Below are 24256 nucleotides of genomic sequence, written 5' to 3'. Positions count from 1 at the left end.
AAAAACTCCAGAAAAAACGCCAAAACGCAGGTAAATGCAGTGGCAGTTTTCTTGGCGTTTTTCCTGGCGTTTTTCATCAAGAAAAAAACGCAGGACAAAAACCCAAGTGGAAATCTAACCTGAAAATGCCATGTGGGTTTTTCCTTGGGGTTTTTTATGGCGTTTTTTTCCACAGTTACAATGCAGAGGATGGACCCAGTATCTGTGTGTCCTACGATAAATAGGCTGGAAACAAACAGTTTCACACAAAACAAAGTTCATATTGAATTTGACACCATTTGGAACAAACATGCCATTACAAACAAACATACCCAACTGGATCCTGCGTGCCAAAAGCAACAGCAAACGATTTGCACCATCATTTGGGGCCGATCTTCCTAGAGGAGCAGACATTCGGGAATAAAGCATGCCTTACAAACCACAGAAAAGAGACAAAAGGGTCCGCCGGGGCGTGTTTAAGTAGAACTCTACCAAGGAAATGACATCAGGAGGGGGCTGATACTTGCCATTTATGCTAATCCCTTTTAGCTGGGTGAAAATTCTAACGTGTAAAGGCTGGAAAAACTGCCTAAGGTCAAAAAAGCAATTTCCACAGAAAGGCTAAAACGCCAGAAAAAACTCCAGAAAAAACGCCAAAACACAGGAAAATGCAGTGGCAGTTTTCTTGGCTATTTCCTGGCGTTTTTCATCTAGAAAATAACGCAGGACAAAAACCCAAGTGGAAACCTAGCCTTAGGCCAACAAGCAACTAGTAAATGCCCCAGGATAACAAAGGAGATTCTCTGATTTGAAGCTAAAAACAAAAAGTTTTTCCCCCTGATATTAAGCTCTCTCAACAAAGAAAAACGCCACCAACATTTCCTTAACATTAACTTTCATTTGCTGGCATTTTTGTTGACTTTGAGAAACATGTCACGTTTAACATGGCTCAGTAATGAAAGTGATGAGGGTTTTATATCTAGATATTTCAAGTGTGTATCACAATAGGCTGAGCAGATGAGACATCAGACTTGCAGCAGAATATCAAGGTACAATACATTGTTTTCAGAGAAAATAAAAGGCCAAGGACATATTATTGCAGAAGAACGTTTTCTTTTGCTTGCAGAAGACTCAATATTCGTTCGTTTTTTGAAAGATCTGCTGGTAGTTCATTAGCCTAGAAAAAAAGAATACAATTTAAAATGGGTAACAGAAAAAACTATAATAAATAATAAGGTACCAGACCCTGTTCTTATTCAACATAGGGTCTTAGGGGGCACAGTGAGGTTATTGTGTCCCTTTTTATTTTCACCTGATTGGAGAAATGCCTATATTAGCCGGTTATTTAAAAATGTCTCATAAACCCAAATGGAAAATAACATATATGTGAGTTTAACATTAGTAACAGGAATATTACTACGAGGGAGGTTCAAAAAGTTTCCACACGTTTTTATTGATTTCAAAACAAATTACATCACTTTTCTACATAGTCACCTCCCTTTGCGATGCAATTTTCCCAAGGTCATACTAACTTTTTAATGCCATCAGCAAAAAATGTTTTTGGTTGAAGGCATAGCCACTGATGCACCAAGGAGTTTGTAGAAAGTTTCAAAAGTTGAGATTGGCAGGGCTGAATAAAGGAATATAAATATAATGAATTTTCCTTTAATGCAGATGTGCCACTAAAAACAAATCTTTTGAATTAATAAAGGAAAAATATTCTAATGACTTACACTACAGAATACAGAATACAAATTGTGCCTTTTAGTCCTTCATTTTATAGTTAAAAGGCTATATATTTTTCATAATTATTATTTACAAGCATACCTTATTTCTAAGCACTGGGTTTGCTCCTGCATCTAAAAGAAGGGACACTGATCTTCCATTTCCACTAAGAACAGCAGCATGGAGAGCGGAAGAGCCATTCTGACAAAAAAACAAAAACACATAGGAAATATAAAAAAATGCAATTTTAAAGCAACCCTTACACTTTATTAGACTTTTGCATTCAAATTCGTACAAATTTCAATTTTAACAAGATTTGCATATTTTGTCAATTCACACGAATCTCTGAGAATGGTAGAAATTCCTAACAAAACAAAGTAAAACTAAGCAAAAGAGCTCTGAATTTTCATTATAATTTCGTTTTTTGCACCTTCCTCTTACTCACCATCTCTCACACTGTCATCCGTGTTCTCTCACACTCTCATTCACATTCTCATGGTCTATCTGAATGTCTCCCTACCTTCTCCACCGACTCCTTTCATGTCTCCTTGTCACACAACTCTGCTTCTTCTCTTGCATCTTCTTGTTCTTCTGGTAGCTCCTTGCAAATGAATAGAGGGGAATTTGGCCCTTTGCCAGCCCCTCGGCTAGTTTTTATGTAACATAGTAACATAGTTCATAAGGTTGAAAAAAGACCAAAGTCCATCAAGTTCAACCTATATACATATTGTGTCCCTACTGTGTTGATCCAGAGGAAGGCAAAAAACCCTTATGAAGCAGATGCCAATTGCCCCATACCAGGGGGAAAATTCCTTCCCGACTCCAAATATGGCAATCAGAATAAATCCCTGGATCAACGTTCTGTCCCTATTAATCTAATATCCATAACTTGTAATATTATTGCTTTCAAGAAACACGTCCAGGCTCCTTTTGAACTCTTTTATTGAGTTTACCATCACCACTTCCTCTGGCAGAGAGTTCCATAATCTCACCGCTCTTACTGTAAAGAACCCCCGTCTGTGCTGGTGTAGAAACCTTCTTTCCTCCAGCCGTAGAGGATGTCCCCTTGTTATAGATACAGTCCTGGGTATAAATAGGTCCTGGGAGTGATCTCTGTACTGTCCCCTTATATATTTATACATAGTTATTAAGTCCCCCCTAAGCCGTCTTTTTTCCAAACTAAATAACCCCAATTCTGATAATCTTTCTGGGTACTGTAGTCCTCCCATTCCCCTTATTACTCTGGTTGCCCGTCTTTGAACCCTCTCCAGCTCCACTATATCTTTCTTGTACACTGGTGCCCAGTACTGTACACAGTATTCCATGTGTGGTCTGACTAGTGACTTGTACAGGGGTAGCATTATTTCCTTGTCGTGGGCATCTATGCCCCTTTTGATGACCAAACACATTTCCTTACATATGATATCCTTATTGCCAATCAGCTCCAGCAATAGCTCTGTGAATACGGGGAGAAGGGGCTATTGAGACCCCTGTGTGCTTGTGAGGACATTTTTACTTTCCTGTCACTGATTTGTTGATTCAAGCAACCATGCGGATGTGGGAAGCTGCTGCACTGCAGCTTCTCCGTAAGTTTTTTATTTTAAGGAATATTATTAGAATTATAAAGAACTTATTTGAGAAATAAATTATTTATTAGTATTATTTTAACATAGATACACATATCTTTTACCTTTAAAATACCAAGAGTTGGGGAGAATTTAAGCAATTCTTCCATAACTTCATGGAATCCCTTAGCTGCTGCTTTAAATAAAGCTGTAGTACCATCCTAAAAAAAAAAGAAATCATATTATATATATATATATATATATATATATATATATATATATATATTTACATCTGGATAAAGATCCACATTTTCATTATATAGAAAGTACAAGAGGTGTTTTACTTTTCTTTTTACAGTCCACAATCCTGAGTTTACATTTCATTTATGTAAATGTGAATGCATTAATGTTAATGGAATAGGCTATGTGAAAGTAATTCTGCCGCTTTAATGAAGGATTCCTGTGAAGTATTCATTCAGGGCTGGTGGTAGAGTAAACATATATTATCTTTTTATAATCAATCTATCTTAACCCCTTTAGCGTCAAATATAAAGAGCAAAATATTGCTTTGGCGTAAAGGATAAAGGTGTCCTCTCACGTATTTCTCACGTGTCCTGTTGATCTGCCCTTGTGGTGGTGGAGTGTGGATAAAAGCTTGCCTCTCTGTGAGGCTTGTGTGCCGAGCTCAGATTTGCACTTATGGAAGAAAGGCATAGGGATCAGAAAGTAACTTCTGGAATGGGGCTCTTCCATCTTTTATTATAGGGTGTCTCATATCTGGAAACTCTCCAAATATCACCTGGAAGCTCCGGGAAGCTCCCTGATATTGCTCATTGTCCTTTAAAATTTACTTTGGACCTGACCTTAGATTCTTTTCCTCTTGGAATCTCTGTACCATTCATTGACTATTGTTGTCCCTGGTATTTAATATCTAATTCCAAGAGGTACACACTATTGTAAACATCAGCTATAGAACATAGCAACAATCATGATAACTCATCGTATTTACCAAACTCATCATGCACTGATCAGTAATATATACTTCGACCTTCCACTGCATGTCTTGATCTAGTACTATTCTTTGGGCTTCTCCTCTATTTGGCAATTATAATCTTGACCCTTGAAATAGACACACTAAATGCTAGTGGCCCCCGGTGCATTTTGTACTTACGGTCCTGGCAGCATCCCGTTCAGCTCCTCTCAGTAACAGAACTCTCACCACGTCGCTGTGCCCCAGCTGAGCCGCTATCCACAGGGCAGTGGTGCCATCCTTAGAACAAAAGCAAACTTTCTTGAGATTTCAATCCTGCACTCTAGGTAAAAAACATGGGGCCGGACACAAAAGCGATGTATTTCAATTAATCAGGGAAGGGTGTAGCAACTGGTGAGATACTCTAGCTTTAGGGCAGCAGTCTTTAATACTGGGATAGCTGCGGCCCTTTGCCTTTTTGTGGTGTGTTCCTTTTTCCAATGCATGGGGGTCCTACAGAATCCTCACATATGCATTTGCCCCTTCCTAACCCCCCAGTTATTTTGAGTGCAGATTCGGTCAAACACATGTCGCTGCATGTGATATACTTACCACCAGTCACTTCCAGCATTGGCTTGTAAACGGGGCTGTAAACAGGGCTGTAAACGGGGCTCAAACCCCCCATGTGCATGTGCAGCAAGTGCTTGCACTAATTTCAGCCAATTGTTATCAAGAATAATAGGACCATGGAGGAGGAGGGGAGCTGCAGCAACAGGGCTGCATCTTCTAGGCTCCAATTTCTTTAATATGCATTTTTTAAATCAGCATTTGTGTGATGTTCATCAACATATGACTGACTTGAAATTTTTAATTTAAAAATTCTGCACTTTTTTATATTTGTTTTAATGGTGCAGATAACATCAAATACGAGTCATATCAACATAACTTGTAATTTCTCCAATGGAACTTGTATTTAAATAGCCAGCCAGGATATTTCTATTACAATACAATTTAGTACAAGTCATATGTGACTGCAATTATTATTATTTGGCTATAACACACAAATGATGCATAGTGAACATTTCTGGAATATTTCCCAGTCATATGGGACAGTTTACTGTGCTATCACATGCACTAAAATTCAGATAATAGCTGGAGTGTCTCTTTAATGTATTGGGATAAGGCATTTAAAAGAACATATATAATTCTAGATGTATTTAATATACCTAATTTAAATAAAACTTTTTTAGTTACTAAACAAACTCCTTAAACATGATTACACTACAACAAATATTGCACCAAACTTTTTAAATTCTATATTTTTCTAATATATTTCACCAACAGGTGGTGCTCAGGGATAACCAATAGTGAAATATAACTTGTCATTCTTATAAAGTTTTAACGCAATTTCAGATTAATATATTTATCTATAATCTATGTACAGATGCACCTGCTTATAATAGTAACGTCTACCTACCTACAAGCAGATATAAAAACTTGATTTAATAGTAAATACTATATATAACTATTTATATGTTGTCAATCCAATCCAGTATATCCAATGCATGGCAAACTCAAATCTATAAAGGATATAACTTTGCATATCTCTATTATTTTAACAAATTACTTCTAAAGTGTAAATATATCGTATTGTAAAAATAAAATAACACAGCCAGTAATATTCTTTCGTTGTACCGGGGGATTCAATCCTCTTTCTTTCCGTCCTTACATAGTGGCTGTATTCTGCATTTATTGTACATGGTGTTGTCTTGATAGAGCTAAATATTCAAATGACTTGTGCGGGTGATTGATTTCCCTAAGGTACAATTAAATATATTTAAAAAGACAGATAGGGCAATGTGGTGTATAATATTGCATTTATGTTGATGGTATAAAAGTTTTTAAATGTTCCTATGCAAAGTGTCATAGGAGACTTTATAACAAAAGGTCTGAGTTTTGCTGGCATGTCTGGTATAAGTATAGAACATGCCCTCTGGTCTTTTAATTAAATTCATGTGTTATGCGCAGTTCACTCAATCCTGATTTTCCAGCCAGCACTGAAACGCTCTTTTTGTAAAACATTGAACTTATCAGAAAATATCAGTGATGGTGGATCTATAAAGGTGGACAGGCTGGACAAGTTTCTTTTGCTATGCGGTAATACATTGAACTCAATAACAGGGGTGACAGTATTACCTGCCTTGGCTGGTTCGCCTTTGCACCAGAGGTGAGCAATAATCGAACTACATCCACGTAGCCTCCTTGTGCAGCGATAAACAATGGAGTGGCCCCATCCTAGAACAACAGAGAGTTATATTCCTTGTAGCAAACATACGTACTGTCTGAATGAGCATCTACATTTTATTGCCCATGAGAGTGCCCACAACATCAAGAGTATTGGTAGTCTTCATAGTCTCATTATGATGTGCTGGCTACATATTTTTAGGGGCTCTTACCAGAAAGATTTTTTGTTTTGGTTTTGTCTCATTCGTTTTTGGGCGACTAATTTAAATTCCTGCATTTTAGGTTGGGAAGAAATTCTGAGGGCTTTTTCATTCAGAAATGAAATTTGTTGCACAGCCTGGTGCTACGGTTTCAGGGGGCAGATCACCCAATAAGGCTCCCTGACACACCACTTTTCCTTGGGCTGGTTTGGGAAACCTGTCCATAGAAATTATCGAGCACTATGCCAGCACAGCCCCATTAGTGACCTTACTCTGTGCTGCACATGCATGGCAGACAATGGCTGCTGAGGTAAGTGGTAGGCCTAACCTAGGGCAGCACCCAGCCAAGAAGCATCTCTGCCATCACCCACTGTATGTTACCTCTTTAATAATATGTCTTATGTCAACAATACAGGTCGAGTTTGGCATCACCCTCTATGATATGGACATAGCATTAACGCTACTTAAGAGATGGGTGCCAAGGGGTTGAGAGGGATAATGCTCCTGGGTTTGTTCTAATCTAAAGATTATAGGCTTTTTTAAATGCGAGTTTTAGAAGGATTCTGGGAGTTTTAGTCCACATTGAGAGCTCTAGGCAGCCCAACCCTGCTCCTCAGCATAGTACAGCTTCTCCCGTACACAGCTGTGCCTCGAACAGAAAGGCATTTTCAAGTTGGTACAGGATTTATTTCAGTTTATATGTATTAAAAATAGGGATATCTGCAATTGTAATTGGGTTTTTAGTTGTGTTGGCAAGCCTAACGTACCTCACCCTACTTTTTTCCCCTGTCAGGTCCATGTTAATATCACAATTTATTTTCAAAGTAATAACAGTGCCCAGGTTAATTCAGGTCATCAAGTACAACCCAGCGCTGCTGCTGGAAGGAGGAGAAAGCTAGGTTCAATTGACTTGAAATAAGAATCCCACGCTCTCTTATGCTGCAGACTGTACGGTATTGTTTTAAAGCTCAATAAGTGCATTCAAAAGCTTCATTGGAAATTAGACAGTAGCCAAAGGGATATATATATATATATATGTATGAACAGGCAAGAGTAGCTGCACAAAAAAACAAATACATAGATTTCGAATAAAAAAAAATGCATTTGTCATAAAGCTATCCTAAATAATTAATAAGTAAAAATTTGTTTAAAAAGGGAAGCTTTGATAGGCCAGTATTTATCTGCATCTGTGTATTTACTGACCACCATATTAAGAGTTAAGGCAAAAGTAATGTGGAGATTATTATTCTCATACAATGGCAGTTATTTACAAGTAATGGTTCAAGCAACCGGGACATACCATTAGTTGAAACGGTGATAGTGCCACTTTTGCCATGTTGTACCAGAGCTGGTCTTTAGATATAGTCCCAAAATGCCTCAGTCCCGTTTACCTCTACTGAACCTCTTCTGTTTTCACTAATATCTTATACTTGTTAACCTATATTGCATACTTTCAAGTTTCGGATAGATAGTCACACAATGGACCTTTCCACTACTGATGCAGTGACATAGGCTGTGCCAGTTGCCCTGACCTGCTTTGGTTATGCAGCAGTACGACTGCGGCCTACTTGAACTCCAAACTAGGTAGCTCAGGGTTGAGTAGTACTTTCTTGGCAAGTACACATGTAGGTTGAAAATCACCAGCGCATCAAACGTTGCCCCTCATGACCAAAAATCAAGCCTGGCTTTTACGCCAAAAAGTGAAAGGAAACCAAGGAAATGGCCCTGTACCACAATTTCATGGACACATCCAGTGTTTTGCACTTCTGCAAATATTTATACCAGATGCGGATATATATTGCTCATAAAATTAGCAAATCACTGAATCAACTGTGTATTATACAGAGGCAAACAAGCTCCCTTTATATAAAAAGCGCTCTAAGGTTGAGTCTCTCTATAATGCATAAACATATTAGTGACTCAAAATGTCAGTCCTTCTGCCAATTCCAGCTTGAGTAAATAGATCCATTAGTGTGCTTATAATTATGTACATACCGAAAGTTGCTCATGAATGTTGGCTCCATTCTTCAGAAGTGTTTCTACCACACGGTGATGTCCATACTGACTGGCGGCCAACAAAGCGGATCCTCCATCCTATGGTGGAATTAAATAGGAACATGGATATAGGTGACACACTTTAACTATAATACTATAATAGTATTATTAATGATAATAATAATATTTATTATTTATTATTTATAAGTATAATAAATATAATAATAATAAACTAGATACACACACGTATATCTGGGAGACTAAAGATTATCTCATGATAATATGTTCATAATCTTCTACTTTCTACATGTTCCAATAGTATCCAAAAACTTGTAATTTGGACATCAACATACTAAAAAACAGTATCATTGTTGCTGTTTATAACCAGTGTTCCCTCTAAGCTGTGCGCTTGTGCGTGCGCACATAGCATTTTTAGAGAGCGCACACGTCCAAAAATTGTGCGCACAACAGTTTTTCCCGATAAAAAAAATACATATATTATTTTTTTGATACTTTATGCGGTGCGGATATTGTGCACACATAATTTTGGCTCTGGGAAAGTTTTGCACAAGATAAATTTTCTGTGCACGCCACCTAAGAAAAATTAGATGGAACATTGTTTATAACTGTATTGTAACCTTAAACAAAGAAAAATTATTATTTTCAGTATTTTCTGGAACTTACACTGCATGTCGGGGGTTTTCGCTTTTTTTTTTTTTTTTAACATATTTTTACTGTTAAATTAAATGGTGTACCAGGAAGTATACTTAGCTAAAGAAACATTGACTTAAATGTCACAAAAAACAAAACCCTCATTGTCCTCTGACTTCATTGATCATTCACAACAAGGACATGGTTTTGCATATTGATTTGTCTATAGATATGAGGGGGTAGAAATTACAATATATAGCAATGCGCTCCAGGTCTCCTGTTCAGTTATTATGAATAAATAGTTACATATTTCTTAAAGATTAACAAATTAATAAACTATGTATTTCTAAGAAAATTAACTAGCACAATCTTTTCCTACAAAATTCGTATAGATGTATTTTCTGTTCAAGACCGAGTGCCCCCAGCATTGTCCACCTTGAGGAGTAATGAGTTGAGAATGTATGATGTGTGCCACAGAATACAGGTTGCAGAAAAAGTTTACTTTTAGCTGTCTTTATATCTGTAGGAACTAAAAACCCAAGTACCCACTTTAACAGTAATATATATATTTAAACTGGGTTACACTAACGTGGCTAGTCCATTGTAAAGAATTGGTACATCTTGTGTGATATACCCTGCTTATAGATTGTAAGCTCAATTGAGCAGGACCCATCTTCACTTTTGTTTCTGTAAGTGAAAATTGCTATATTTATGCCCAACTAATTATGTTCCCATTGCTCAACAATATGGAATATAATGCACTAAATATTATAATAGTAATATAATTAATAATATATAATATAATTAATAATATGCATAAAATAGAACCAGGCCCTAGTACTCTATCTACAGGAAACCAGGTACAAGTGAAGTAATAGTGGAGACAGTAGACATAGGACGAGGAAATACAAGAGAAATATATTTCTGCAGCATCATATTTGTATATGCTTTGGGAGTTATTTCACTCAATGGAATTAACAAAACACTGATAAGAATTCTGAAGTAAATAACTTCAAGTTAACACCTGTAATGCATCCTCAGTTGCCCTCACTGGCCGGAAACAAACGGAATCATTAAACCGTAACATGAAAATGAGCCAAGTTAGCTTTAATCTGAATGAATGCCACCCCTTCACTGAGCACAGATTCAACAGAAAAGCCAATGTATTCCTTTAACTTTAACAGTTAGTATTTTGACTTGTTACTAAAGCACAAGTAAACATGTTTATTCCTAGCGCTTACATCGCAGTTAAGCATTGTACTAAATAAAAAAATAGTAATTTGCCAGATTTTTCTGTTTTTTTCTTCTTTATTTTACAGAAAAGTTATTTATGTGTCTTGAAGGACAATAGCCCATTGGATATAAAGGGTTAATGTTAGTGTGTTGTTTTCATTACGCGTTTAGATGTATTTTTGTGTTGAATACAAAATAATGTAATAGAACAAAAGGAACGGCCATGCTTGATCTATAAGAATTTAGAGTACCAAGTTTGACTGTGTTATGACAGCTCGCAAAAAAAGAAACTGAGTTACAAAAATGAGCTACAAAGTCTAGCATGGAAATTATTAGTCCCAGTGTATTGAAATTCTATGATGGGTACAGCCTTCGTAAAATAAGGGAGGTGTTGTTTACACCAGGTGTAAATATGCTAAAGGTAGTTACCTGATTGCTCAGTACATGAGTTTATTTGCAAGTCTTTATATAGATGTACAACTGCCTCTTCCACACTACTGATCAACTCAGTGAGCTAAAAGCAGGTGTACAAAGAGATATTTTTCCTGTGCACCGTATGAGTGGTTATAAATACGCTCCATGTTCTGTATAGGAACTCAATAGACATACTAAAATGAATAATTCATCATGGAAGCCTCAGTAATAAAGGCATGAAGCTACACCGTCCAGATGATTGATGGTGCCCCAAGATGGGCACTAGTGGATGGTGTACTGTCGCAACATTAAAAGCCCCCCAACGTTCCTATACTGTACCTCTTGCCATTTCCAAATATCATGCAATGCTCTTCCTCGTAGCAAGTATTCTGACAAGACAGCAGAAGGTACAATAAGCAAAGTGCTTCAAGATAAATAAAAAAACTGATATGAATGGCAGCCACTGCCTAATACTTCTAGGGGGTTAAAATCTCAACAGCCAGCAAAATATAGTGTTAAATGCGCATCATATTCTCCGCTCAAGATCTGTTTTCTATAAGCTCACATTGTACAGGGGGTGTAATTATGCCTTTAAACACGCAGCAAAGAAATGACTGCAGCAAGTTATTGGTGATTTTGTAAGGTATGTTCTTGGAAGGCAATGAGTATAAGTTTGTGAGGTGTGCATTCATTCCGATACAGAGTTTTTATTCTGAATGAAATAATCATAAGCTTTGCCTTTATTTTGAGCATAACCCTACCTAGTATATTTGCTATGATGTGCCAGGGATGTAAATGAAGCCCCGTCAACAACCACCAGTTGCCAATCCTTAGCCCCGGAGCCTCCAGGACAGTAGCCACTAATGTCCTGCTTTTCTGGCTTAGGTTATTTGTTCCATTTAACTCCGTTCAATGTCTCCTTTGCATGTAGCCTACAAATATATTGTAGACAACGTTTACACAGAAAGGAAGGCCACTCTCTAGCTTTGTGTATCGTTCCATTTAGCTCTATAGATCACAGCACTTCTTCAGCTTTGGTATAGATTGTAAACAGAATGAACCTGTGTGTCAGTGAAGTATGCATATCCAGTGAGGACACATTCACTTAAGGCTTCCGAAAGCCACCCTATATAATACTGAGCTTATATACAAAGCAAGGGCTGACGTTAAACTTACTTTGCTAGACTTGCAACCGGCTGTAAGTGTACAGAAAGCCCAGCAGCATGAGATATATAGAATATAATTCATTATAAGAATGTAGTGCAGGTTGTACAGTGTATGGGATGGTATATATGGTGCCTCTACCTTTCTTCTGTAATACTTATAGGTAAGAGGAAGGAATAGAGAATAAATCCAATATTCTTACTTTGGTGGTGAATTCTGTAGATGCTCCAAATTCAAAGAGGAATTTCACTATATCATTGTGACCTTGCTGAGAAGCAAAAAACAGAGCAGTAGATCCAGACTGAAATAAGAGCATGAGAACAGAAATTAGCACCGTCATAAATAGGTTGATGACAATGCAGATGAAAACAGTGTTTCCTTTATAATAAAATCCTTTTATTAGATGAAATCACAGATATCCCATCTTTTTATGTTGTCTATCCATTTCCTTTAGTGTCAAACTAGCAGACTCCAATGTTAGCAGACTCCAACCCTTTACACTGGCTGATCCTTCATTTTTACCGTCCTACCGGACTGACCTGAAATTAGGAAACTGAACATACTCCTTAGATGTGCATTCAGTAAACCAAGAGATTTCAAGTCATGTATTTAGTCTCCACAATATGGGTTATAAAGGGCCATCCCCAGTGAGCTTCTCCTGTAAAAAGGGCTTAGTTGGTCCTATATAATTCATAGCTGTATCAATGAGATAGCTTTAAAGAAATCTTCCATAAACTATGAATTATACAGCCCCGGCTCAGGCTTCAGCAGAGAAGCTCGCAGTACAGGGTTGGTTCTTCATAATAGAGACAGGGAATTTGACTGTTCAACTCTCCCATAAACTGACCCTTTAATTAATAAACCCCTTAGTCATTGACTCACTTCTCCCCCAGCTTTGTCTGAACATTGGCAATAGCTCTTCACCTCCTGCTGCTACAAAACTAAACCATTCCAAGACAGAAATGGTCAGGAGAAGCTAGTGGAATCCATGTTTAGTAAAATTTCAATGACAATCCATTTAAGTTTTAATAACCAGTTAATATAATTAACACAACCATATTTCTGGTCAGTAGGTGACTCCTGGGCATAGTCATAAGAGTACATGTGGGCAAAAGTCAACCAGCAGCAGAAAATTAAGGATCTTTGAGCTGCAGGGCAGAGGAGGGGAAGCAAAAACAAGCGTAGGTTAATGGCTCAATCACTTCTACTTGGATATAAGAAGGGTACAGCTTAACAGCTTTGCTCACTGTTTATTCAGCTTCTGTAGGCTTTTACTAAAGCAATCTTTGTTCTTTAAAACCCACATGATGGCCAAAGTAGTAATTTCCACCTGGCAGCCATACTAGTTTGCTCATACCATGCAAACTCCTGTCTTGTAGAAAAAAACATGTAAATACATGGATTTGTGAGGATTGATCGGTGACTCGCCAAATTACTGCTAGCACTCAGTTTGTTGATGTCCTCCATAAACAAAAACAGTAATGAATAAATGCATATGATGAGCATCATTGATACCCAAGCCCTTTCAAGTCTAAATATTATTTTTCGTATCAATGATCTATTCACGTGACTCATAGTGCCAAATACCCAGCTATATACCCAAAATATGGGTGGCATCAGGTATGTGTTGTTGTGGTTGACAAATCCCATATCAGACTTTCTCAGAGATTTTATACCCACTGACTTCAAATATGGAGCTTAACAGAACATAATATATATACATAATATGTTTCCTACCTCCCTTTGTAAATTAATATCAGCTCCTTGTAAGACCAATTCACGAACACAGTCAATATGTCCTGCGTAGGAAGCCACCATTAACGCTGTAGCCCCAGTCTAATAAAACAAATACGAAAATGTTAAATATTAAAACTTACAGTAATGTTACGGACACAGTAAGGTTATCCCAGAGAGTACAGAACGCTGTAAACAGTAAGCTGCAGAGAGATTTAAGGAGGGCTAGGGAGGTATAAATTATAAACGCAAACACACTGAAAACTGAAGTGCCAATTAGACCATGGCACTCCCTTAAGAGGAGCTGCATTTAAGAAGGGATTGTACAATACACACTACACCACAACATTGAAGTGCTTTTAGTGAAGAATGGGCCAAAGTACTAACAAAGGCTTCACACATGAAAAAGATAACTAGAAAAACATGAGAAGAGATGGGTGGAGAGAAGTTTCCATGGCACACTCTTTTTCTGACTCACAAAACATTTCCTGAGCCAGAATTTATTTTACTCTCTCTTTTCCTTTCCAATAGGTGTTTCTCAAATCATGGCAAGTTACTCTTCAATTCTTCAGATTCCTCATTTTAAGAAAGCCTGACTAAATTCATGCGACTGGCATTCATCCACGACCTGGATTCATGATAAAAGAATCATACAGTACATTGCCAGTAATCTGTAGAACACCATTGCCTACATTTCCTTATGCAGAAGGTTGAAATAATTCAGAAATTGTACCTTTTTTTTATTATTATAAAAAAAAACCACTTACATCGGTGAGAGGACATGAACTAGAAAATGTTATCTCTTTATTGCAACCCTGGAGTAATTATTATTATTACTAATCTTTGAGGACTAACATATTCCTCATCACTGTACATTGAAATATGTTAATAAGTAAGCAACTAAGAAGTTATTAGTGTTCAAAGGGATTTTGGAAAGTATAAAACTGCCCCACGTGCCATTACAAAGAGGAAAACCAAATGTGGGTATATGTAATACATCATACCTGCCTATATGAGGGGTACAAGTTAGGCCATATTGCCATTAGATAAGTTGCGTTGGTGATGCAATAAGGCTAGGTTTCCACTTGGGTTTTTGTCCTGCGTTATTTTCTTGATGAAAAACGCCAAGAAAACTGCCACGGCATTTACCTGCGTTTTTTCTGGAGTTTTTTCTGGCGTTTTAGCCTTTCTGTGGAAATTGCTTTTTTGACCTTGGGCAGTTTTTCCAGCCTTTACATGTTGGAATTTTCACCCAGCTAAAAGGGATTAGGATAAATGGCAATTATCTGCCCCCTCCTGATGTCATTTCCTTGGTAGAGTTCTACTTAAACACCCCCCGGCGGACCCTTTTGTCTCTTTTCTGTGGTTTGTAAGGCATGCTTTATTCCGAATGTCTGCTCCTCTAGGAAGATTGGCCCCAAATGATGGTGCAAATTGTTTGCTGTTGCTTTTGGCACGCAGGATCCAGTTGGGTATGTTTGTTTGTAATGGCATGTTTGTTCCAAATGGTGTCAAATTCAATATGAACTTTGTTTTGTGTGAAACTGTTTGTTTCCAGCCTATTTCTCGTAGGACACACAGATACTGGGTCCATCCTCTGCATTGTAACTGTGGGAAAAAACGGCATAAAAAACGCCAAGACAAAACCCACATGGCTTTTTCATGGCGTTTTTTCTCTCCCATAGACTTCTATTGGAGAAAAACGCCAAGATTTCCTTGCAAAAAACGCCAGTGTCAACATGCTGAGATTTTGAAAAACTTCCACAGAGCCCAAAAAAGCAGTAAAACGCCAAAGAGGACTGAAAAAACGCCAAACTGAAAAACGCCAAGTGGATATGGCATTCTGCGATTTCCTATTGAAGAACAGCTAACATCTGGCCGCAGCGTTTTTTCACTTATAAATGCAGTGTGGCTGAATTTGCGTTTTTATGGGCGTTTTTGCAAAAAAAAACCCAAGTGGAAACCTAGCCTTAGACTTGCATTTAGGGAGTTCATAATTAATACAATAAAACAATAATGGAACCAAGCATGAAAAAACTATCAATCTTGTTTCCTGGATCCTTTCTGCATTGCTTTAGCAGACTGTACATGAGCCTCTAGATTAATATGAGGTGTGATAGTTCCTGTTTAAAATAAGTTTTAATGCATACCTGGATTCTTCAGATTCCAGGCCTGTGAGTTCTGGGTTATTTTATTTCCAGTTACTGGGGCCACCTCATGAACTCATGACCTACACACCAGTACTAAAACACAGTGGTACAATATTTATTTTAAAATGTATACTACATGGATAGCATACCAAGACATTGTGGACAATGGTATGCTTTCAACCTTGTGGGAACAGTTAAGGGAAGGTTTCTGAGCCAGGCATTCTCATCCATCATCAGTGCCTGACCTCACAAATGATCTACTGAATAAATGGGTGGAAATACCCACAGAAACACTCCAAAATCTTGTGGAACACCTTCATATAAAAGTGGAAGCTGTTATAGCTGAAAAGGAGGGGGACCAACTACATATTAATGTCTATGTATTTAGAATACAATGTCATAAAATGGTGTAATGGTCAGGTGCCCCAATACTTTTGTCCATATAGTGTATTTTTGCTAGTAATTCCATTATCTCAAAGTATCAAAAGCGGTGGTGTCTAAAGACCTCCCAGTTGTACTTCAGAATCCCATCCCTTTGTAACGGCCTGGAACCTCATTCAAACTGATATGAGAAAAACAATCAAGGGTCACAGGTCACCAAACAGTATTGTGGGAATACACATAGGAAATGTGAATTCTTGGCATGAAAGAGTGGCGTACACTGTCTCTGCAGTCCACATCGACTCGTCCACTGTTTAACAACAGCTGAAGGAGAGGCAGGTTTCCTTTCCGAGCAGCCCAGAAAGCAGCATTGGCAAGAGGTGTTTCCTTCTGCATAGAAAAATGTATCATGTCAGTCTTATGGTATCTTGATTTATACAGGAAAAGAAAAAAAAATAGTTTAGTGGATTTACAGTACTATTCAGATGATATTTTGGCACACAATGGGTAGTTGTTGGGTTTTATCCATTGTAAGATGATTTTCCAAGATTTGTTTTATAAAAAAAAGCAAGTAACAAGTTACTGGTATCAAAATAGCAAAACAATGAATAAATCAATCAAATTCCTTTTGCATTTAGCATGTATAAACCTTTTAGATATTGATTATAGCTTTAAAGCTTATTGCTCTCTTTTTCTCCTTTCTCATCATCTCTCCTTTTTCTTTATCTCACCACCTCTAGTTCTCTTTATCTGTCCTCCTATTTCAATTTATATCTCTCTTTTCTCCCTACCTCCCCCTTTTCGCATTATCTCTCCATTTTCTCATTATCTCTCCCCTTTCTCCCCATCTCTCGTTCTCCTCACCTATCTCCATTTTTCTCATCTCTCAGTTGTCTTGGTTCTCTTTACCTCTCTTCTTTTTCTCTCTCCTCCTCGTTGTCTCTCTCTATGTGTTCTCATCTTATCTCTGTCTTATTATTATTATCTCTCCCCTTTCTCCCTCTCTCTCGCCCCTCTTATTTATCTCTCCCCTTTTTTGAAATCTTGGCACCATTTTTTACTATCTCTCTCCTTCACTTACAATTCTTAAGTCCTGTGGTGTGAAGTCTGTTACTTCAAACCTCTGTCTCTGTCACGGTGCGCATGGCATCAGTGCTGAGCGCCGGGATATGACGTCATATGCCGGCACTCAGCATCACTAGCAGGTATGCTTCATGGGGGAACAGTGAAACTGGTCTGTATGAACATACCACACACTACCTTTATTTTGGGATGGTTAGAAGTGTTTTATTTGGGACACAATATTATGTAGGGGGCCATGGCCTCCTATGCCCCTCCTAGCGACGCCACAGCTTACATGTTATTATTGTGCTTTTTTTGTATAATGTCATTGCCGCACATAGCCAAGTATTCCACAACCTGTTACAGTGTATGAGAGTTATTTAAAGTCAGCATTACTACCCCATATGTAGTTTCTCAACCCTCTTATATTCCTTCCCCAACATTTCTAAGATCCCCAAAATACTGACAGTCCTACTGGAGGAATATTTCCAATGTCCGCAGAGTAGTCTTAGCAAAATTGGTTTTCAGTTCAATACTTAATTAATAAAAGCATCATAGACAGCATCTTGGGGAGTGTCCAATCACATTCTATAGCAGGAGGCTTATATAGATGAAATGATTTTACCAAAACCACAAATCAATCTCCATCTCACTTACATAGCAGTAAATTAATGCATTAAGGGTGGTTGTGGTAATAGGTGTTATCTGTGGAATGATGTTCATTTGATGTAAAAATATAACCCATTTGCAACCACATACATTTCAAGAGTGAATATCAAGGAATTACGGTAAAACATGTTGGACACCTACCACAGTGTTTATTTTGTAACCTGGGCCAGTAAATATTGAACCAGACCACAACATTATCAGAATTTCCAGACAGACAGGCAACGGAGTTTAAAACAAAATTTAGCCGAAAAAAATATGTAATTTTTTACAAAAACTATACATGACATAATTTCAATTAAATATTTACTGTTAAAATTTCAGCTTTATAAACTTGGTTTGATTATGTGCAATTTGCACGACAAATTGTTAATAAAGTAAGCACCACACTTATAATAGATAAAAGGCTTTTAATATAGTACGAGAGGGAAGTTTATTTCAAAGGTGAAGAAATGCGACAAGCTCAATAACTGATTAGGGTTTGAGGCATTGCAGCAAAAATAACGGGCAGACTAGATGGGCTAAAAAATTGTTTCTGTATCTGCATTTACAAACCAATTGCTTTTTTTTTATAAATGCTATAAACGCACATTTGTTTGTACATTTATATGCACATAATCACAGCAAGACATTAATAAGATTATGAATTAAGATTGTTAGCACAGTACCGTCAGAGGGAAATGCAAATCTGCATCTTGCTATGACCGTCTGCATCTAACTGTATAAGCAATTCTAGTTTCAACCAGGCCCGGACTGGGACAAAAAATAGGCCCGGGCATTTAAGCCTGAGCAGCCCATATTTATTTATTTATTGTTAAAGCCCACCCTTCATGTACCATCTTTGCATTTAATCATTCACACAAACCATTAACACATTCATTAATGCAGTCTCACAAATCATTCAAGCAATTCATCCACACATGAATTCATTAATTGTCATACGCATTCACACAATTCATCCACACATTTATTCATTCATTCTCATACGCATTCACACTACCCCCTCTCATCATCTTATCTGCCCCTTCTCACTATGTTCCCCCTTTTCACTATGTAACCCCCTTCCCCACTTCTCAATATGTACCGCCTCTATCTATCCCCTCTCCCCCTTTCTCACTACCTAACCCCCCTCTGCCCCTTCTCACGGCAGCCCCTTCCCTCACCCTATTTACCTTGTTGCCAGAGCAAGCAGCAACTGCGACCGCGCCTGTGGCAGGGCAGGATTGACTTAGGGGCTGATGGAGCTGCAGCTCCAGGCTCCTACCTTAAAATAGGCCCAGTCAGGACCGGACTGACTGGGCCTATATGGCCGCATTAAGGCAGAGCCCCTTAAGCCCGCCGCAACTGCAACCGGGTCCGCCACTCTAAGGCAGAGCCGGCCTTAGGTGTTCTGGCGCCCTGTGCGGACTACTCCTCTGGTGCCCCCCCCATCCCAAAAAAAGAAAGGAATAAAAACTTGTAACAAAACTCCCCTTTCTCACTATCTATCCCCCTGTATCACTATCTACCACCTCTGCCTCTTCTCACTGTTATCATTATATACTGAGGCAGACATTGACGGTGGTACAGCATAATACTTATCACTATATACTGAGGCAGAAATTGACGGTGGTACAGCATAACACCTACCACTATATACTGAGGCAGACAATGACGGTGGTACAGCATAACACCTATCACTATATACTGAGGCACACATTGACAGTGGTACAGCGTAATCCCTATCACTATACATTGAGCCAGACATTGACAATAGTGCAGCATAACCCCAATCACTATATACTACGCCAAACATTGTTGTGGTGTATGCCTACCACTTCATTGTCTGGTTTAGTAGTAGGGATGCACCGAAACGAATTCTAGACTGAAACCGAAAATGCAGCATTTACCTGTCCGAAACCGAATATGACCTCCCCACACCATAAAAAAAACCCTTTTATTTAAAGTAAGTAACACACCAAAATAGGACAAAACAATTAAAAAACAATATTATATGTATATATATATGATTGTTAACAGCAATCACATTCCTATCATGCCCAGGCATACCCAGATTCCAGGATGTACTCGCAGACTTGGCATGATAGGAGTATGATTGCCCTATCTACCCCTTCTCACTCCCTTCTGCCCCATCTACCCCTTCTCACTCCCTTCTCCCCTATCTACCCCCTTTCCCCCTATCTACCCCCTTTCCCCCGTCTCACGCCCTTCTCCCTATCTACCCCCTCCTAACTATCTACCCTCTCCCTCTTTGAAGTTCACTTACCTTTCAGGAGTCCTGCGGTGAGGGTGCAAGGCCTCTGCCTCCCAGCTCTGCCACTGTATGGAACAGTATAGAGTGATGGGAGTTATGATGTACTTTTAGAGCATAATTAGATCATGAAAAAGACATTGGAAATGGTACAGCATAACACCCATCACTCTCACACACTTACCAATCCACACATATATACCAATCCACACCTATATACCAATCCACACGTATATACCAATCCACACGTATATACCAATCCACACGTATATACCAATCCACACGTATATACCAATCCACACGTATATACCAATCCACACGTATACCAATCCACACGTATATACCAATCCACACGTATATACCAATCCACACGTATATACCAATCCACACGTATATACCAATCCACACATATATACCAATCCACACATATATACTAATCCACTCTCACTGAATATTTTCCTACCTTTCCTCTTTTCTCCTTACAGCTCCTTTTCCTCCTCTTCGTTCTTCTTCTTCAGTTCTTCTGTCTTCTCTGTCTTCTTCCGGTTCAGAGGGCACGGACAGCGGTGGGCGCGGCTTCAGTGTTGTGCGCCGGGATCTAACAACAAACCCCGGCGCACAGCAGCTGTTGCCGCGCGGATCACAAGGGAGCGGTATCGGAGGTCTTTAGCAGACCTCCGGCTCCCTTGAGTGATTTTAAGCCGGGTTGAACCCGGCTTAAAATCACTCAAGGGAACCGGAGGTCTGTTAAAGACCTCCGATACCGCTCCCTTGCGAGTCTGCTCCTCCAGCGGCGGACATTACTGTCCGTCTCTGGAGGGGTGCCGGGTGCCGCAAGTTGGCACCCGCTGATGAGCGGCACCCGGTGCGGACCGCCCCCTAGAGTGTGACGCCCTGTGCGGTCGCACACCCCAAAGGCCGGTCCTGCTCTAAGGGGCCGGGAAGCCCCCACCAGGGCCGGCCTTAAGGGTTTGCGGCCGCACAGGGTTTAAATTAAAACATCGGGGTTTTTTTTCAACTTTATTTAACATCCTCCATGTTAAATAAAGTTAAAAAAAACTTTATTTAACATGGAGGATGTTAAATAAAGTTAAAAAAACCCCGATGTTTTAATTTAAACCCTGTGCGGCCGCAGACCCGTAAGGCCGGCCTTGGTGGGGACTTCCCGGCCCCTTAGAGTGGCGGACCTGGTCGCAGTTGCGGCGGGCTTAAGGGGCAGGTGCCCCTTATGCCCTGCGTTAATGCGGCCGTAGGTAGGATAGGGGCCTGGAGCTGCAGCTCCATCAGCCCCTAAGTCAATGCGGCCCTGCCGTGGCCCGGCCCACCGGGCAAACGCCCGGTGTGCCCGATGGCCAGTCCGGGCCTGGTTTCAACTGTATAGTATGTATTCTCAAGAGCTTGCAATCTAATACAATTCAGTCAATAAGTGAAAGATCTATACCAAATGTACTCTTTTTTTTGTCCACTGGTAACATGCTATAGATCTATACCACAAAAGAATCAAGGGTTCCATTTTTAAACCACCGCACCCAATGCTTCGGTTCTGCTGGGTCACTTCAGTACACTACTGTGTATTAGATCTAGCAAAAAGGATGGGCTCTCTGTATTAAAAGGACCTCTTCTATATACTGGGCAGTCCCAAAGCAAGGCCTACTAGTGAGTCAGGAAGAATCACTGAAAGTAAACAAAAGCAACATCCTCAATGCAGTGAATGTAGAAGAAATAACATTTACCTTGAAAGACATCTTGCACATCTCAGCGGCAGCACCGGGGCTTCCCAGGGCAGGGAATAAAAGAAGGGAAATGTATCGGGTTGCTCCCAGAGAGCTAAGTGAAATCCTGGAACTGCGGAGAACAAGCTTGTCTGTTCAATCAGCAGATACTAAGCGAGGCACAGAGCACTAGCCAGCAGTATTGACTCATTCACTGCCATAGAACACCATATTCCTCTTTTAGGATGCTGTGATGTATTTTTATAGCAATATGAGATCATTCTATTAAAAAAAATAAATCAACAGAAATAAAAGCACAATCATGTTCTTGGTCTGCTGGAGGATTGGTACCCAATTTCTTGGTTGCATGTTTAAACCTGTAACTACAAATGATGCACCAGCACCAAGGTAGTGCAGGGGTATATCAGGTATAAGGAACTAAAGGCAGAACTAAGGAAGGCAGCATTTATAACCGCAGATTAATTTTAAAGAAAAAATGCATTATGAAAAACTAGTGTTCCTACTTTGTTGTCTCAACTTTGTCCTCAAAGAGACCTCCGGTGATGGCCATAAAGTATAATGTCAGACGTATTTATGTTGTCTTAAGCTTGTCCGAGGGTATTACGCCAGCTGCCCCCACTGTGACCAATGTTCCTACTGCCTAATGTCAGGATATGACAGTAGAAGTAGGCCATTTGGGGAGATTAGGTATTCTCCTTCTAACCAGCACATACCTGGGCAACTGCGGCCCCCTACTAGGACCTGGTCTTGGTGGACTAGAATGTGTGGCTGATCTGCTTATATCATATCTTAACTGAGATAATGAATAGCAAGGTCCCATTGAATAAAATTCATATTGTGTCAGTACAATAACATTCAGGAAACGATCATAATAATGAAGTCATGCTTGCCCTGAAAGTTACCATAAATGCAAACACTAAAATGATTGTACATTGCTCCCAATTCACTCCAGCACCAGGACGCAACAGCAAATTGGACAGTTACATTGAAAGTTTCCGGCTAAGAACTGCATCCTTAGTCACAAAGCAGCACCATAATAAAATCAGAGCTAATCTTTCACCAATAGAAAGAGATGCAATCAAGGATTTAAGGAATAATCAAACCATCACAATCAAACCAGCGGACAAGGGAGGAGCAGTCGTTATTATGAACACCCAAGATTATATAGAAGAGGGAAACAGACAATTATCAGACAGCACATACTATAAGAAACTGATCAAAGACCCCACCAAGGAATACACTGCCAAACTGAGGAAGTTGATCAGATCTGTCCCAGAGGAACAGCAAAAAGGATTGGAAACGTTCATACCCACCAATCCCAACATAGGGACATTCTACATGCTTCCGAAAATCCACAAACCAGGGAACCCAGGCAGACCTATAATAACAGGTATGGACACACTAACCGAACCAATTTCAGGCTTAGTGGAAAATATTTTAAAACCCTTTGTTAAAAACACTAGGAGCTTCATACAAGACACCACTGACTTCCTTAACAAACTCAGTCAAATTACAAACTTGCCTGCCAATTCTATACTTGTAACCATGGATGTGGAATCTCTATACACCAACATCCCACACGTAGATGGAATTGAGGCCTGCTCTCTGTTCCTCTCAGAACATACTCATAACCAGAAATACAGTCCTCAAACCATTACTAAACTCATAGAATTCATCCTCACACACAACTACTTCAGTTTCAACAACAATATATATCTGCAAACCATGGGCACTGCCATGGGGACGAGAATGGCACCACAATATGCCAATCTATTTATGGCTGACCTGGAACAACGATTCTTGGAAACACAACTTCACAAACCCTACAAATATTATCGCTACATTGATGATATTTTCATTGTCTGGACGGACGGAAAAGAAAACCTCAGAGAGTTCCATAACGCATTTAATAGATTTCACCCATCTATCAAACTCAAAATGGACTTCTCCACAGAAAGTGTAAACTTCTTGGATACAACTGTCACAATAAACAAGGACACACTACATACATCCCTATACAGAAAACCCACAGACCGATCCAACTACCTGCACAAATCCAGCTTCCATCCATCCCACACAAAGCAAGGCATCATCCATAGCCAAGCCACCAGGTACCACCGCATCTGCTCCAACACTGAT

The 24256-nt window shown here is 39.2% G+C and overlaps 1 protein-coding gene across 1 annotated transcript; it reads right to left on the bottom strand.

Annotated features, from left to right (window-relative positions):
• Positions 1-1072: 1072 nt before the first annotated feature.
• Positions 1073-22138, bottom strand: LOC149287821 (ankyrin repeat domain-containing protein 29-like). Its single transcript, XM_089492424.1, has 10 exons — positions 22118-22138; positions 16685-16795; positions 13878-13976; positions 12343-12441; positions 8679-8777; positions 6436-6534; positions 4441-4539; positions 3395-3490; positions 1807-1905; positions 1073-1156 (listed from the first exon to the last, which is right to left on the bottom strand). Exons 1-10 carry the CDS (start codon positions 22136-22138, stop codon positions 1073-1075), a joined length of 906 nt encoding a protein of 301 aa, XP_089348550.1.
• Positions 22139-24256: the final 2118 nt, after the last annotated feature.

The sequence above is a fragment of the Sceloporus occidentalis genome, unplaced genomic scaffold, assembly GCF_023333645.1.
Source record: "Sceloporus occidentalis isolate IW3139 unplaced genomic scaffold, rSceOcc1.0.p SCAF_56, whole genome shotgun sequence".
NCBI classification, from domain to species: Eukaryota; Metazoa; Chordata; class Lepidosauria; order Squamata; family Phrynosomatidae; genus Sceloporus; species Sceloporus occidentalis.
Note: the sequence above shows the minus strand (reverse complement) of the source record. Positions and strands in the feature narration are given on the sequence as shown.